General features: G+C 51.5%; 1 protein-coding gene across 1 annotated transcript; it reads left to right on the top strand.

The window, feature by feature from the left end:
• Positions 1 to 3,776: 3,776 nt before the first annotated feature.
• Positions 3,777 to 9,532, top strand: BATF (basic leucine zipper ATF-like transcription factor). Its single transcript, XM_074865221.1, has 3 exons — positions 3,777 to 4,353; positions 6,101 to 6,205; positions 8,957 to 9,532. The coding sequence occupies exons 1-3, from the start codon at positions 4,288 to 4,290 to the stop codon at positions 9,161 to 9,163; spliced, it is 378 nt and encodes a 125-aa protein (XP_074721322.1). The 5' UTR covers positions 3,777 to 4,287; the 3' UTR covers positions 9,164 to 9,532.
• Positions 9,533 to 16,684: the final 7,152 nt, after the last annotated feature.

A 16,684-nucleotide genomic window follows, 5' to 3' on the forward strand; every position in this document is an offset into this window, starting at 1 on the left:
CATCTTAGAGGCAGGATTCAACCTGGATCCTTTCCAACAGAGGTTTGTTCCCAGCCACTTCATCGGAAGGGGCTTGAATAACTTTCCTGAACTGTCCATCCCAAGGTCTTCCTAACCTCATCTTGCTTCGAACCTCAGACCTGAACCTTTCCTGCTGCAGTTGGAGCCCAGGGCTTCTTACCCTGCACTGGCGGCACAGAAAACAGCTGACCACCCTTTCCATTACAACATACCAAAGACTGCTCCTTCCTCCCCACCCACTTCCCACCCCCAAGACTTCTCTTTTCTAGGCTAAATGGTCCCAACTTCTTCACTCCTTTCTCTTAGCACAAGATTTCTGTGTATTTATCCTTTGTATTGTTTTCTTCTGGACCTGGGACTCTGAACGGTCCTGACCCTGCACAGGCAGCGCAGGGAAGTCAATCTCCTGTCTTGCACCCAGCACCCCAGGCCAACAGCCAGCCCCTTTGCGACACCTCTGCACTGCTGGTGAAGCTTCAGTTTATGATGCTCTGCAACCCCCAGATTTTTCCCTGCCATTCTGCTGCCCAGTCGGTTATTCCCCAGTTCTTCTGCCTACATCTCGCTTTGCTTTACATTTGCATTTGTTCTTGCTGAACTGCATCTTGCTGATTTCAAACCATTTCTCTGGCAGTCAAGATCACGCTAAGCCCGGCCCATGCAGACAGTCTGTTCCAGAGAGAACAGGACTCCCTTCAGCACTGCTGTTATTCAGAAGGGACAAACACAGAACTGGATGGCCCCATCCTTCCCCTAAAAACCTCTGGAAATATGGCTGCTTCATCAAGCTGTCGGTATAGCAGTAACTTGTGAGTTCATCCAGTGCCACTGACAGCAATTTCACAGCTACTGTGATTAAGATCAAGAAACCTAAATGATCCCAGAGAGAAAGTCAGGGGATGTTATTCATGGTGTAAATTTAGTCACCTAAATCAAGCACAGAGACTAGGAGGCTGGGTTCTGAGGCTCCCGTGACAGCAGGGGAAAGGGAGAGCCTGGGGAGGAACAGCAGGATATCAGCTCTCTGTGTTTTGCCTGGTCAGGGCAGCACCCAGAGAGCCATGTGCAGATGCTGGTGGAACCACACTGATGGTTTCTGCTGCTCTGGCTTGGGAGATAGCAGCTCTCTCTGGAGAAGCAGCACAGGGCACTGCCTATGAGGAGGCAACATGGGTCCTGCCCAGCCCAGGGGAGCTCTGTGAAGACTCTGCCCACCTTCCCACCAGGAGACACTGGCTCATTTACAGCACACTTATTCATTGCTCATAAGTGACAGGAATTCATTAGCATCATAGCCAGCTTAATGGCGAGGAGTGTGTTTGGGCAAGGAGGGAAGAGGGATGCTCTCTTACTCCCACTCAGCAAGACCAAGTGTCCAAACCTTGTCCTGCGATGTCATGCTCTCCTGAGATTTCTTCATCAGCTGTTAATAAAAGCCCAGCGCTGGGCAAAACAGGGTGCAACTCAAAACTTTCATCCTTGGATCAAAGAATAGCCTTTCCCATAGCCACGTTCTGGCCAGTTTTGCACTGACCATCCAGCTCCTGCCGGGACACCCAGCTTCCCTGCACCGCCTCCTGCCAATGCATCCGCTGCCTTCCCGATCACCTCCCTTCAGCCGCTCACCTTGCTAGATACAAAAGGAGGGAATTCAGCTTATTTGCCCAATAAAGGAACAAGGATATTTTTCCCTGAGGAAGGAGCTCCCTCTGTCCTGCCCTGAGCAATAGCAGCCTGTAGAGCAGAGTGGGCCAGGCAATCTCTGAGGCCCACTCGCCGGCAGAGGAGTGTGGTTTTCCTCGGGAGAGCAGGAATCCAGAAGTGTGCTTCCTGGAAAGGAAGTGCCGCACGGGGTTGCAGAGTTCAGAGGAAGTGTAGTGATGCAGTGAGCAAATGGATGCTTCAATGGTTGTGCTGCTAGCTGGTGCCTTGGGAGGCCTGAACTTAACTCCCCGCGAGCCCCTCGTCTCACCGCTGTCCTCGGCTGCTCCATTCCTGGAGCCGGCTGCGCCAGAGGAGCTCTGCCTGCTACAGGGCTGCTGCACTGCCATGAGACGGGGGTCCTCAGGGTGGCTCATGCCGAGCAAGCGAACCCTTGCAGACACGTTCAAAAGTGTAGAGGATGCTAGCATTTCCTACAGCACGCTGACAGAAAAAATACACTCAAGGCTGTGAAGTGTTCAGATAATAGGACCAAGGGTAGCGCACCAATGCCGCAGGATATTTCTGAAGAGGGAAATGGGCCAAAACTGAGCAGTTTTGCTACTGGAGCTAGGCCAGGCAATTTCCCTGAGCCACCTAGCCTGTAGCCAGCCCCATGTGGTTCTTGCTTTTGGCCATGTTTGCCCCTGTGTTGGCTCCATGAGTGACAGGGCTGGGAAGAAATGTCAGCAATGCCCACACAAGTCTGCACGGTGCTCCAGGTGCATGCTCCTCTGTGTGTGTGCTTTCTGTGCTGCAATAAAGATGCAAACCCAAAGCTGCCAATACTTTTGCCAACTGCATCTCAAGTGCCCTTGCTGATGCCCTGCTGCTGAGACTTGCTCGCTGCTCCTGCCTGAGGCAGGAGAAACTCAACCAAAACACCAATATGCAACAAAAACCAGTAAGTAGGAACTGGGAATTGCTTCTTTCCACAGGAGTCGGTTACTGTGGATGGGTTCATGGCTGTTTCTGTATCTGCTCCTCATGGCACATACAAGAACTTAGCTGCTCCAAAGACGTGTGCTCCTGTCTGTGGATGGAGAGCCTGTTGGCACATGGCCTCAGTTCATCCTGCTGGCTCTGGTGACATGAGCAGATCAGAAAGCAAATGGCTCCCACTTTGGCACTCCCTGCTCCTGCACTGTCACCTCCAGAGCCACTAGCATGGGGTACCCTGAGAGCACTCCTGAAGCACTGCTGTCCCAGGGGCTGCTTGCATATCTTCAGCCTACTGAGGCTTGTACTAAGGATGGAAGTAGTGCCACAGAGCACAGACCAGGGGAGAAGGAAGGGGATGCAAAGCAGCTTCTCGTTGCTGCCATCTGCGTGGGCCATGCCCAAGTTGGGCATTGGCAGAGGGAGAATAGCAAGGAAACAACCTCCAATGTACCATAATGCTCCTGTCTCCCCATAGTCCTGTGCCACATCTTCTACTGCCATCTGTGGTGAGAGGGGCTAGAGGGGAGCAGGCAGGGAGTCAGGATCCCCACACAACAGTCTTACATCATCTGGAGTGTAGCCACACTCATACCATGGCATAGAGTGAGAATTAGGTGTCAGGTTTAGCTTCTGGGTCCACAGACCATTATGTTTACAGCACTTTAATTTGTGTGCCAGGGTTGATATTCCCCTCATGGGCCAGTGGTGAGACACCAATGAATGTTTTAAAGCGTTAAAGAGCTTTGCCTTATAGAAAATACTAGTCCTACCAAAACCAGTTCAAATGTTCTATGATCCCAAGCCTTTCTTCTGAGCTGGGACTGGTGCTGTATCATACACATGTGAGCCAACTGCACAAACAGCGTTTACACGGCACCTGCAGAGGGTACCCGTCCCCTCCCCAGGACCCGCGTCAGTGGTGTCGGGGGCGGTGGGAGGGGGTGGGTGGGTTGTGGGAAGGTGGGTGGCTGCCTGGGAATTTCCCCAGCTGGGCTGGGGTGGTGGAGGCTGCCTGGGGCTGGACCAACCTCCTGCCTGCGCAAGGTTGGCATTGCACGTGGTGCCCCTGGAATTTCTGGGGCTCCTGGCAGCACCTCCTCCGCACTGCCCTCCTTTGAGGGTCCAGGTTTTGCAGCCAGAGCTGGGGCTTTTCTACCTTTCCATCTCTGCTGTTTGTCTCAGAGAAAACCCATCTCACTGTTTTTCAACTGCCTGAAGGTGTTTTTCGGGGGTTTTTCAGGCTATTTTGAAGCTCATTTTTCCCAGATGTGCTTTTTTTTTTCTTCTTTTTTTTTTCTCTTTTTTCTTCTTCTGTAACTTTTCTTCTTCGCCTTAAAGTTTCCGGCCACGTGACTTTCAGCTTACATCCCCGAGGTTCTGAGAAACCACAGGAGGCTGAGACCTAAAGGGAAGGTGCAGAGCCTCCGAGAGGAGAGGCAGAGAAAGTGGCAGAGCACGGGGCAGGACAGCTTGCCTCCGGGTCGGACGAGAGCCAGGAAGCCAAGGGCCATCTCAGGGGGGACAGAGGAGGGCAGGGGAGAGGGAAGGGAAGTGACACAGAAGACAGACACACCAAGAGCACGAAGGAAGCTGAAGAGGCCCTGGGAGCCAGAGACAGGAGCCATGCCCCACAGCTCCGACAGCAGCGACTCCAGCAGCTTCAGCCAGTCTCCCCCTCCCAGCAAGCAGGTAAAGCGAGGACCCTTCCCCAGTTCTCCCCATCTGGAGAGTCCTTTGAGGTGGGCCATGAGTGGGCAGGAGGAAGAGTGGCACCCACCGCTGGCATTTTCACAGCGCAGTATGGCAGGGCTTTCTAGGAATGGCTGTGGGGAGAGGGATGTGGGGCTGAGCCGAGAGCCCCAGCCACCAACCTGGGTATGGGTGGAGAGAGGAGGCCAGGGGCAACTTGGGGCCCAGGACCCCTGCACATGGTGGGCCCTGTGGTACACACTGGGCAGGCAGTGGGCAGGAAGCTTCGGCATGAGAGTCAGTGCTCTGGTGAGGAGCCTGAGCATGCACCTCCTTGCCATGGACCGGGATGGCTCAGGGACAGCCCGCCTGCTTCCCACTGCTGCGGCAGCACTTGGGACCCAGAAAAGCCCTGCCACCTTGGGTCTGCTTTCTTTTCTGTTCAGCCTCAGAGGTTTTTCATCTCAGTAATGCTTGACAGAGAGCTTTTGTTTTTTTGGATGGACTTAATGGTAGGTCTTTTGCTGGCAGATACTGACACAAGTCTGAGGTATTCCCACCACCTTTTCTGGCTAAGCTTTATCATACCTGTCATTTGTCATTTCTCTAGGATTGGCAACAATGGCAAGTACCTAAGACTTTCTCAGAAATCTTGGGGATTTGGGGCTTGCAACCAGGGATGGAGAGGCATCCTGGTAGAGAAGGTGACAAAGCACAGGGTGGGTAGGGACTGGGCTTTGTGCAGGATGTGGGAGCTTCCCTATCTGAGACATTTGTAGAGTATTGAAGGCAAGGATAAAATGGTTAAGTTCAAAGAAGAGAAAAGATCTTGGGCGGGGTGGAGGGGGGAGAGGATGTGGACAGACTGATGGGCTGGGAAGATAACTTTTGTGGCTGAGTTTTGTAGTCCTGTGGAGAAGCAGTGGTGTGAATGTCAGAGAGTCCACAAAAGAGGCAGTGCAATATGAAAATAGAAGATGAAAGAGTCTGTGTGACGGTTTCAACTGTCAGAAGGCAGCAGCAGGACCAGATCTCAGCAGAGAATGGCTGCTGTGTGAAGCTTGTGGCTTGGAGCCTGGAGACCTGTGCTCTCCCCTGCCCAAGTGGCTTGGAAGTGTTGCAGTCAGCATTGCAGGCGTTGCTACCAAGGGACTCCAGAAAGGAGCAAGCACAGAGATCAGTGAGCTGGAGCAAATGAGATCTGGGGAAAAACCAAAAGCTCTGAGTCTGTCTAGTTAAACAAAGCAGGGGCCCATTGCACTGTAAGGTTCTGCAACAAATAAAGCCTGAGGGAGAAGGGTGATGGAAAGGGTGTGGGACCTACAGGGATGAAAGGAGGAAAACACAGGCTGAATCTCTGGAAAGATATTTCAGCCAAGGAGCTGGAATGTCTGCCATGCTGTATCCCCACAGAGAGACGAGGAAGGGAAAGGTTGTCTGTTACGGAGAGAGTTCCTTACTCTGGTCCCTCAGCCATATCCTAGGCCTGTGTCTTGGTGAAGGGCGAGTGGTCATTTCCCAGCTGTGTTGGGATGCTCAAAGGTATCAGACTTGCCCCTCCTGGCAACAGGGGTGCCAAAAGCATCACACATCCCTGGGGTATGGCTTTATTCTGACGCTGAGGGTGTGTAACTTATGTCCTGTGCTTCAATGATGTTACCTGCTGTGTCCCCTTCTCACCTACAGCCCTGCAGGTGCAGGGTGAAGGAGGGGATGCTCCAGTCATTTCCATGTCTTGTTTCCCCAGGACTCTTCTGATGACATGAGGAAAGTCCAAAGGAGGGAGAAGAATCGCATCGCTGCACAGAAGAGCCGCCTGAGGCAGACCCAGAAAGCAGACACACTGCACTTGGTGAGAACTCCCACCCTTCCCCATCCCTGGTGCTGAGGGCTCACGTAGGAGACAGCATGCTTTTCCTGTGGGGACCTGGAGTGGAGATGCTCAGCTGTGTCAGGACAGGAAAAGTGAGGCTGGGGCAGGATGTAGGAGTCAGCACTCACAGCGAGAGTACATTGCCCAGGATGACTGCCACTGAAGCATTTAGTTTTGTAGCTAGTCTCGAATCCGTCTTTATCTCTCAGTCTGACATTACTGATTTCCTTTCCTAACATCCTCTGACCAGCTCAGTCAGAACCTATTTGAAAGCACAGGCTCACCCGCGATGACTCTCCCTGGGTTTGTGCTTCCTGCCACCACCTACCCAGTGGTGCAACAGCATACAAGGATGCTTTTCTGAGATGGTAGTGCTTTGTATTCATTAGTTTGGAAGATGGTGGAACGTGGAGCTGAATGGGCCATCTCCTCTGGTCTGTTCCCTGAGACACTACACAGTGTAGATAAATAAATATTCATTTTCTAGTATTTTAAAACGTCTCCATGGTAGCGCTTGTATCCCTGTCTACATCTGAACACTGTACAGTACCTGGAGGCTTTTCCTGTTGTTTAGCATGGATTTTCCCTCCTTTGGTTTCACCCTGCTGTCCCACTCTCCTCCTGTGGCACCATGGGCATCCCTGAGGCTCTTCCTAGTGTGAAGAACTAGGCATTTGCTTTTCAGGATGGGTGATCACTTCTGGCTGTGTATGTTTGGGCAGAAGTGTGGGGTCAATGTTGGAGCACAGTGGCTGGCCTCCTTTGCATTTTGCACGTTCGTAAGTGTAGTTCCATGTGCTTTGAGCCACTGGTGCGTGGGATGCAGGACACACAGCCTGCAGTGGGCAGAGACCATCTTTATCCCTGCACTGGGTTTGGCTGCCCTTTGAAAAGTGGTTGGCCTGCTGTTCAAAAAACCATCCTTTGACTAAATGGTCTTCATAATGCTCCAGATCCCCCTTTTTGGGAAGAATTCTTGAAAAGCTGGTCTTGAACCTTCCTCCTTACATAGTGCCCTCAGTTCATGGTTGGAGCTGAGTTTAAGACAGAGATTTCACTCTTTTCTCAGTAGCTGATGATCCTTCTAGAACTGACATGGCTGTAGGCTGATTGAATTACATCTGTCAGCAGTGACGGCTTTGGGCGGCTGTGCCTGAGAGGGGTGAAGAGACACTCCTTCCTTGGGGTCGGTGCTCTCTCCAAGGTAGATACAGGCTCTGATCTTCCCCCAGGAAAATCCTGCCTAGCTGTGCACCAAGAAGAATTGGGCCGCTCTTCTTGGAGCAGATAACAAACCAGTTGCTTACGAGATTACTACTGCTCAGCTAGCATTGATAGCACACACTCCTTGCCTTCCCAAGGGAACAGGAACAGGAGGGCTAAGCCCAGTTTGGTTCAGATAGAGAGGATCCTAGCAGGCAGCTGGAGAAATGCAGGGAGGCAAGTAGAGGATGGATGGTGAATTTTTGCTAATGTTTTTCCAATTCCTGGTGGACAGTGACCCCCTGCTGCTCCTGGGTTCATTCCCTGAGTGCTCTTTGCCTTTGGTTGGCTCTGCATCAGGGACTTGGCTTCTCTGATGTGGTTCTGCCCAGAAGAGCATGGCTCAGCTTGAGCTATGGTGGTATGAAAGGAGCCAGCAGCTCCATCTGCCCCAGGGCTTTACAGCTTGTGTTTTGAGGGGAATGAGTCACAGGGAGGCTGGAGCTCCCAGCCCCTGGGTGATTCCCATCAGCTCACCAGTTTGTCGGTCTTGATTTCCAAACCATTTAGTCACATCTGAGAGATGCTTGTTTGCTGTGCAAGCTCCTCCTGTGACAGCCACTGTAACTGCTAAGGGGTGTGTTTCAACCTGTGCACAGAGAGTGGGCACTGTCAGAAGTCAGTGTGGCAGCAGAGGGGCGAGAGGAGGGGTGACGGGTTTGCTTTGCCAAGGTGGTGGTGCAGCCTTCCAGGGCCTCAGAACACTGGGTCCCAGTTTAGCTGTCTTGGCTGAGTTTGAAGAGCCTGCCACTGCATCCTCCCTCCCTCCTCTGGTCCTGCCCAGGCTGCTGGCTTCATGGTCAGTTGGTACCTGGGGTGCTCCAGCCTGGAGCTGGCTGGACTTCGGCAGCAGTAAAAGTAGCATAGGCTTCAGTGCTCTCGGGATTGTTGAGACAAGGCTGAGAATCATTATTAACTCGTTTGTTGTTATTCTCATTAATAACAGTATTAATTCAGTTCTTCTGAGGCCTTGGTTTCTCTTTTCTTCTGACTCAAGCATCTCCCCCTCCTCCCCACCGTGCCGCTGGTTTCCCCGGCTGCTAGCAGGAAGCAGTGAGTCTTTTCTTTCCAGGGCAATGACAGGTTTCCTGTGGCAGGTGGTTTTCTGGTTAAAGACGGCGGTTATTCAGTGCACCCTCCCCCCCGGCCAGGAGGCCCGGGAAGCGGCCGGGCGTCGTGTGTGTGCGTGAGAGGGAGTGAGAAAGCCTGGGCGGGAGCATGCCACAGTCACTTCTCGTAAGCCGGGGCTGGGGAGTGTGGCTGGGGCCGCCAGCATCGCACCCGCACTCGGCCCGGCCAGCTGGGGGAGGGGGGTTTGCCCAGGCGCGGCTCTGTGCCAAATTTACCGGAAACATGTCATTTTGGAAACTCTATGGGGCAGAGAGGCGCAGGACCGCGACCCTCATGTCCCCAGCTCATCCCCGTGGCTCCCACTCTGAGGAAGCCCCTGTGGTTTTGTCTCCTCAGGAGAGTGAAGACTTGGAGAGGCAGAATGCTGCCCTGCGCCGGGAGATCAAGCAGCTGACAGAGGAGATGAAGCACTTTGCCTCGATGCTGAGCTCCCACGAACCACTCTGCTCCATCCTGACGTCCCCTCCACCACCTCCAGAAGTGCTTTACGCCACACACTCCTTCCATCAGCCCCACATCAGCTCCCCACGCTTCCAGCACTGAGCCAGCCTGCAGGACAGCAGCCTGCCAGCTCCACTGATGGCAAGAAGCAACTTCGTGGGGCTCGTTTTTCCATCCAAGGGAAGAGGGACAGATGGATGGTCACCCCTTCTTCTAGTGACTTGCCAAAGACTTGCTCCCTGTGCAGAAATGGCAGAGCCACCAGGAGGACCCTTTGGGCAGTTTCCAGCTTGGATCCTGAGAAGAGGAAGCATTCACAAAAAGGCACCATCCCCCTTCCCCAGTGCTTGCTTGGGGACACTTGCAGGAGCGTGTGGCACCGGCAGCCTCCGTGCGAGCGGCTGGCTGCAGTGTGCAATGGCTGGAGCTCCAGGGAGAGGAACGGGAGCAGGGGCGGAGGGGAAGGTTGGGGGGCACAGATTACCAGGGCAAAACTGGTTTATTTTTGTAAAATAAAGGTTGAAAATGCTTAACTCTTTTTTTCAAAATAGGACCTGAGCCACTCCTAAGGCCCGGCATGACACGGTGAGGATGCAGGCAGAAGGAGGGGAGAGATTGTACTCCAGGGAACAGCCCTGTGTGTGCTCATGTCTAATCCAGGACCAGCATCTGGACACCCACATTTAGAAGGGGGGACCCATGTGCATGGGCTGGACAGGCTGAGGAGCCATGGTTTGTGGGGTGATGAGGTCCCTGGGGGAGATGGGTCCCTCCTTGCTGGACCCAGCTAATGAGTCTGACACGCCACATAGCATCACAGGTCTCTTAGCTGCTGACCCCCTCAGCTCCCTGTTGCTGCTGGCTAGAACTCCACAAGTTCCCCTCGCACATGTGGAAGTGCACTACCATATCATATCACCTCATGTGTGGGTCTTGGTGGGCTGGTAGAGCTTGACCACCAACACAGCTGGGAAGGAACATTGCAGTGTGGAGGAGGGTGGTGATGCTGTGCTGGAGTGCATGGGGGAAGCAGAACCTAGCAGGACCCTTGCTCCAAGGCACCCTGCTATAAGGCACGTAGCTGCAGCCCACGTTGTTTCCTCTTCCCACCAGTCACAGCTCCACAAAAGGCCGCTGCACTACCTCATGCATTGAAGCAGATGAAGCCTGAAAGGTCAGTGAAGAGTAGATTATTTCTGCTGGGTCTGATCTAGTGGAAACATATGCCAGTCCATACAGATGGTCTCTGCACCTAATACCCCACCAACAATCCAACTATCAGCCCCACTCTATACACAAGACTGAAGCCCACCTGTCAGTGCAGGTCCTGTTGCTAATGCTGGCTCAGGACTGCTGCCATCCCCAAGGAGCATCAGCTGCAATTTTTTCAGCACAGGGTACCACAAGCAGTGCTGCTGACACAGGCTTTCAACTGAGCTAAATGGACCCAATTTGTAGACATCCTTGTTTCAGGCACAGACAAGTGGCGTATTTCCAGATGGGTTTTGGCCCACTGTCATAGCCCTCAAGATTGGTTGGGAAAAGCCTGTAATGTGCTGTGCTGTGCCCATTTTCTCTTCCTGGTTCACACTAGCAGGATGATAACCAAACACCGCCATGCCTCAGCAAGCTGTCCTCAGGACAGGCACAGGTAGCACTGTGATTTCTCCTGCCATGGCCTGTTAAGAGGCTTGTGAACCTCCTGCCTCCAACTATTGTGCCAGCATGGGAAGCACTGTGGCCAGGGATGCCTGATGTCAGCACGCTGGCCTGGGTGTCACCACCCTACAGAAGCAGTGCTGAGGCAATGGGCGACTGCACAGGCCCTGTCTGTGCAGCTCTGCCCCCTGCCCTGAGGGGGATGCTCACGCGTAGGGGAGGATGGTGGTGGTTATTCCAGCCAGGCAGCTGGGTTTCTGCATACAGGACAGGTAGAATACATCTACAGACAGCAAAAAGATTCCAACGACATTCACATAAAAGTAGCAAGAACAATTTCGGTGTGTCTTAACACCCAGCCTCACACCCCCACCCCTGCTAGATTTCACACCAGTAGACTTCATCCATTAGTACAACAACCAGAGCTGCTGATTCCCCACACAGGCCATGCTTTGAGCCACTCAGGCCACAAAGGCCCTTCACAAATTGCTTTTCTCTGGGATTTGGCCTTTTAGGCCTGGGAGAGACAACAGGCTGCAGCTCCAGAGGAGTTTGTTTTTACAGGCTCCGCTTCTGCTCCTTCAGCTTCTGGTGAGTTTGCTCCCAGATTTTTCATTGCTGTTAGGGCTCTGATGCTCCCATGTTTCCTGGGTTAATCAGAGAAAAAAATTACTGCTATCTTACTTGGGGTTTGCTGTGCAGGGTACCACAGGCTCATGCTCCTCACTGGAGGATGCAACAGAGCCCCAGCAAAGCTTGCACTGACTTAAAACACAGTACTGCCTACAATAACAAGAAATCTCCATTCTTGCTGTGATCTTTGGGTTTGTCATGGCTAGAAAATGCTAAGTCTGGGTTTAGCTGCAGATGGAGAAGGCCCTACCCTGATGTATATGTATTACCTATGCCCACAGAGACACGAAGCCAATATTTTCGTTGCAGAACTGTCGAAGTCTGAAATCCTGCAGGCTGGGTGGGGTTCTGCATAATGCCCACAGAATTGCTAGACTACTCACTGGTAACGTCTCAGACTTATTACTGCGACTCAGAACGAAAATAAGTGGTAAGTGGTGAGACTGGGAGACGGGTTTGCAACAACATCCTCTCCAGAACCTAAACAATATTCTTGGCATCATCAGTTAAGGTGCTCTTCCTCTGCATGGCTGGCTGTGAGCTGGAAGGTCCCCAAGCAGCGTTGCGCTCAGCCGTTTTGGCCAAACACTGAGTGCTAAGGGACATCTTCCAATCCGACTCGCCTTTGCCCCAGTCTTGCCCTCAAAAACCTGATCACAGAAGATGATCTGCATGGTTCAAGCGGTTTTTGACCTCTCCGTTTCTTCTGTCTCGGATGTAGTCTCTCGTTGTTGTGAAGAATTTGTTTCCCTGGGAGACTGTCCTTATCACCCAAGCAACAAGGGACAACATACCCCTTCAGGGTCATCAGCCCTTTCAACCAGACTCTGAGAAAAAGATCTTTTCCTGAGGCTATTTGCAGAGCTGCACAAGCTGCTTGTTCGGGCTATGTGAGGAGATATCTTCATTTTTGTACCGGTGTAGTCTCTTGCTTCTCTTTCCCAGGCTCCTGGCCTCTACTCAAGACTCCTCACACAACTAGTTTTGATTTCTAAGTAGCCAAGTGCCCTCACTGTTATCAGCAAATGAACTGTTAATGAGCTCAAATGAGGAGCAAAGGGCAGGGTGGTGGCCATGGCAATCATCCCTGATTGCTTTCGATTGTCTGCTCCTACCCGCAATGCAATTCCTTTTGAACTTCATTTCCACAGCATCTGGCATTTCTAAAGTGTTGTGTGAGTATTATCCATCCATGCTCATCCTCCAGGAGCTCACTGCTGCTTGGTGCTCCAAGGGAAGAGGGTGCTTCTGGGCAAGCAAGTGAAGAAATTGTGTGATGGCTGGGCCGTGGCAGCTTGTCCCTACCCAAGTAGGATGTCAGCGCGTTTCTGTTGCACTGCATATCTCTCACTGACAAGCTCTCTCAAAGCAGTAGAGAGATGAGGGCTCACAGGAGACAACCCTTCCCTGCAAGCACAGCCTGCCGAAATCCTGCGTTTGTGCTGGCCTCTGCTGGGCAAAGGCTGAGCTCTCCCAGCCTGCAACCGAACTGCTCAGTGGCCTCCTCTTTGTGCTCCCCTACAGCAGAGCTGGCCAGAGACTAGAGGAAGAACTGGGAGGCTCAAGGTTAACGTGTGTGACGGCAGGGTTTGGGTATGGATGCCTGAAGGGGGATGTCCAGGTCCAAGTGGAAATACGGGGCTTTGGTCTCCCTTAGCCAAGGATCTTGTAGCTTGGGACAGGGGCTGGTTCTGCTTTGTGGTCCCAGTGCATTTCCATTGCTGCACAAGGGTGTGGGAAGCTTGGCTTGCTGTCCCCCACCTTCCCCAGCTCCCGTGGTGATTGTAGAGCTGCGTGCAGGCAGTGCTGCGCTGGATGTGGGGACTGAGCACTGGGAAGCATCACCGGTGGAGGGGTAACAGCTACTTGCTTAACGTAGACCTGGCTGCAGCCCTGATGAACTATAATCACCGAGACTTGAGATGAGAATGGTGGATTTCAGTGTTTTGATACCCAGGAAAGCTTTGTATAAGCACTTGGGTTGGATTTCTGCCCAGCAGCCTTGTCCCAGGCGCTCTGCTGTGGAAGCATAATGGGCAAAGCCAGCTAAAAGCCCAGTGGCTTGGGGCTGGGAGAGCAGTGAGGGCAGGTGGAACATGGCACTGGCAGGCAGTCGCTGTGGGTGCTTTTCAAGCCTTAGTGACTGTTGCCCTCCTCATTTACTTGCTGGCTGGTGTCTTCTCTGCAGACAAAACAGAGGTATGTGGCAAATGTCAGTTGATACAATCAGAGGGGTGGAGATGGGAACCTGGGGACATGAAAGTTACATTTTCCTTTATGGCTTTTACTGAATCTCAGTACGTCCTCTGGATCAAGGCATCCTGGCAACTCTGTGCAGAAGGACAGCAAGTCGCAAAACATGGAGGGTGCAGTAATTTTCTCCCTTTCCATCCCCCTTAAAAGCACAGGCTCAGCACTTTACAAGCACTCAGTATCAGCAATTCAGGGCTGCTTCTATGGTAAGATAAATAAAGATATGACATTTGGTGCTGACTTAAGCTTAACTTATCTCCCCAGATGGGAAGCCCAGGGCAATCTTTTATGCCTGGTATTCCCTTCCTGTTTCATCCTCCTCAGCTCAGCTGCAGGCTCCCAGTGTGCCAGGTGCCAAGGTGGGGACACACAGAGCCAGCCAGTCCAGGGGAAGTTGCATTCATCGAACTGTATGGGCTGTTATGATCCCAGCTGTCATCACTATGATGCCCTCCCCCTAAACTGATTCACATGTGAATTTTCTCTCTTGAGGGGTAGAAGAAGGGGGAATACCCAAGCACAGTATTCACGGACTCAGAAGAGAAGTAGAGGCACGTCTTCAGTTTGGCAAAGGACAGACTAAGCAGCTCTGTTGGCCACTTTGCTGTGGCTCCAAAGTATTTATGCGTTTGTTTTGCAAATCCCATTTCAGCAGCCACTTCTGTCAGTGCTGCCAGCCTGCATCAGCAAGAGGATTATCTCCTGCATACTGAACCAAAGCAGCAGCCCACAAAAGAGACCCTCTCTCTGCCTCTTACAATGATCATAGTGTCCAAAGCAGCACTTGTCATACAAGAATGCTGTCTGGATGCTAATATTTCAGCACGCAGAGATCAAAGAAGATTGGGAATCACTGCTAAGAACAAAGTATTTTTATGAATCAAAAGCTAGTGAGAAGAGAAAAAACAAAGCATGGCATGAAATGACGAGACTTTCTCCTAGCAAACAGCACTGTGTTCACTTTGTCTGGGTTCTTCTTCTGCCATGTTGTTGCCACCTTATTGATTAATGATCTGGATGGGATATGAGCAGTAAGGCAGCAACACGTGTATACATGAAGTTTTTTACGTTAATCAAAAGTCTACCCAACTGAACAGTAGGGAATGTATATTCATTTCTTGACAGGGCAGGGTTACAACCAGTGCATTAAGCTTACTACATAAGACCATTTTTTCTTGCAGCTGAGGTTGCAGATGCCAGCTGCTGAGACTCCTACTGCTTCACAGACATCCACACAGAGAGAGCACACATTCCTCCCAAATCCTGCACCAGTTCTGTACTCTTTCCTAAAATGCAATAATCTTTTCTCCCCTCACAACAGCGATGGTATGGTGCCCTGGTCCCCAGGACTTGTCCTGGGTTTGTCTTTTTTGCTGCAGTGTGAGTGGAAGAACAGAAACGTGCCTGAGTTCAGCAGCGAGCTGTGCCCATTTCTAGCACTCTTTAATTATTAATTAATGCCAGCTGCAAGCATTAGGAGATGAAAACCTTTTTTGTGTCATTGGCATGAACTGGTATGACTCACTGAGTTGGAGGCTGGAGGATGCTGAGTAAGAAGGGCTTATATACTTTGAGCTTTTGGTATTTGGGGTTAATCTGTGACCCTGATCTGGACTGGGGATGTAAATCTAGACTGTGGCTAAGTTTTGAGTCTAGCTGGCTCTTTTTTCGCTTCTTTTATTTTGAACTGAACAAAGATATCTTCATGCCCCGTGTGTGTGTCTGGTGCACAGCAGATGAGTGAGGTGGGTTTGCTCCAATGACAGAGCAAGCAGAGCCTATGCATGGCTGTCCTCACAACTGTCTATATCTCCACAGCTTTTCACAAGCAAAGGTTGAGAGCTGGGCTTAGATGCTTGAGCAGCACAGCAGGCTAACCACAGTTACACAGCTTTTGGATTAGAGCTGGTTCTCATCCGGCCAGATCAGAGCATGGGGCAAGAGCAAGTTGATATCTGTTTGCAGAAGGCCACGCAGAGGTAGTGTAACTGCTCTGTGTCTTGAGGGGTGTGCACTAACCAACAACTGGCACATCTGAGGTACCATGGGTGCAAGTGCTCTTCCATGCTGCACATGCCTTTTTACACCCTTTTCTTGCTGCAAGAAGGCAGCTGTGAATATTACCACTTCAGCTATCCCCCCATGTACTATTTGAAGTTCAGACATATATGAATCATCATACAACCTTCACACCTGAACTGGACAGAGTTAAATTAAAGCCATTGCTGTGTTAAAGCCAGACTTTGAACTGGGAGATCTGTAAAGAGGTGCTAGTTCAAGTTGCAGTTGGGCAAGCCCTCGCAGCCAAAGTTGGAAGGTGTCAAGACTGGCACTCAAGAGCAACAGTCCTGCCCCTGGCAGGGCCACAGGCAAATCACCTTAACTCTTTGTGACACACCCCCCTCCTTGTAAAATAAATGTAGGTGATGCATCCCCAGTGAAGCTCTCCCAGAACTACACATGAGATGTGCTGAAGGAGAGCAAAACATTATTTCCCTTCCTTGAGTTATGATTTTGAAAGGCCTTAAACTTTGATGAGGATAGGCTTGGTGCTCAAAGTTATCCCCTGCACAGCTTTGGTGGTTCTGAGGTCTGCAGTCTTCTCTAGATGAGATTTTAGGTTGTGCAACTAAGCCATCATGTTTTGTGTAGAGGAAGGTAATTTTTGCAAAATTTTGAATGCTGCAAAGGCTGCGTACTACACTGTTATGAATGTAATTGCCCGTCACTGTACGTGTCCCCAGATCTTTACAGGAAATCATTACACAGGAAATGTAACAGGAGAGGTTCGTAAGTGTTCAGGGTATCAAAATAGTTGTGTGTCTAACCTACAGTAATAATCTAATTCACTGCATTTATAAGGTGCACACTGAGTCCTGATTTCTGGTGGCTCCTGGGATGTAGAAAGCTGTAGGCGCCAGCAGAGGGCTCGCAGCCTTCCCAGCTCTACAAGGGAACAACGCTGCCCTTGTCCAACGCGGCAGCCGGTGCCAGCGCGCTCTGCGCGGTGTGTCTCCAGCTGCGCGCTGCGTCCAGGTGTGACCCAGGACTGAGTGGTTCTGCCAGCTATTGTCTTGC

The sequence above is a fragment of the Strix uralensis genome, chromosome 4 (assembly GCF_047716275.1).
Source record: "Strix uralensis isolate ZFMK-TIS-50842 chromosome 4, bStrUra1, whole genome shotgun sequence".
NCBI lineage: Eukaryota > Metazoa > Chordata > Aves > Strigiformes > Strigidae > Strix > Strix uralensis.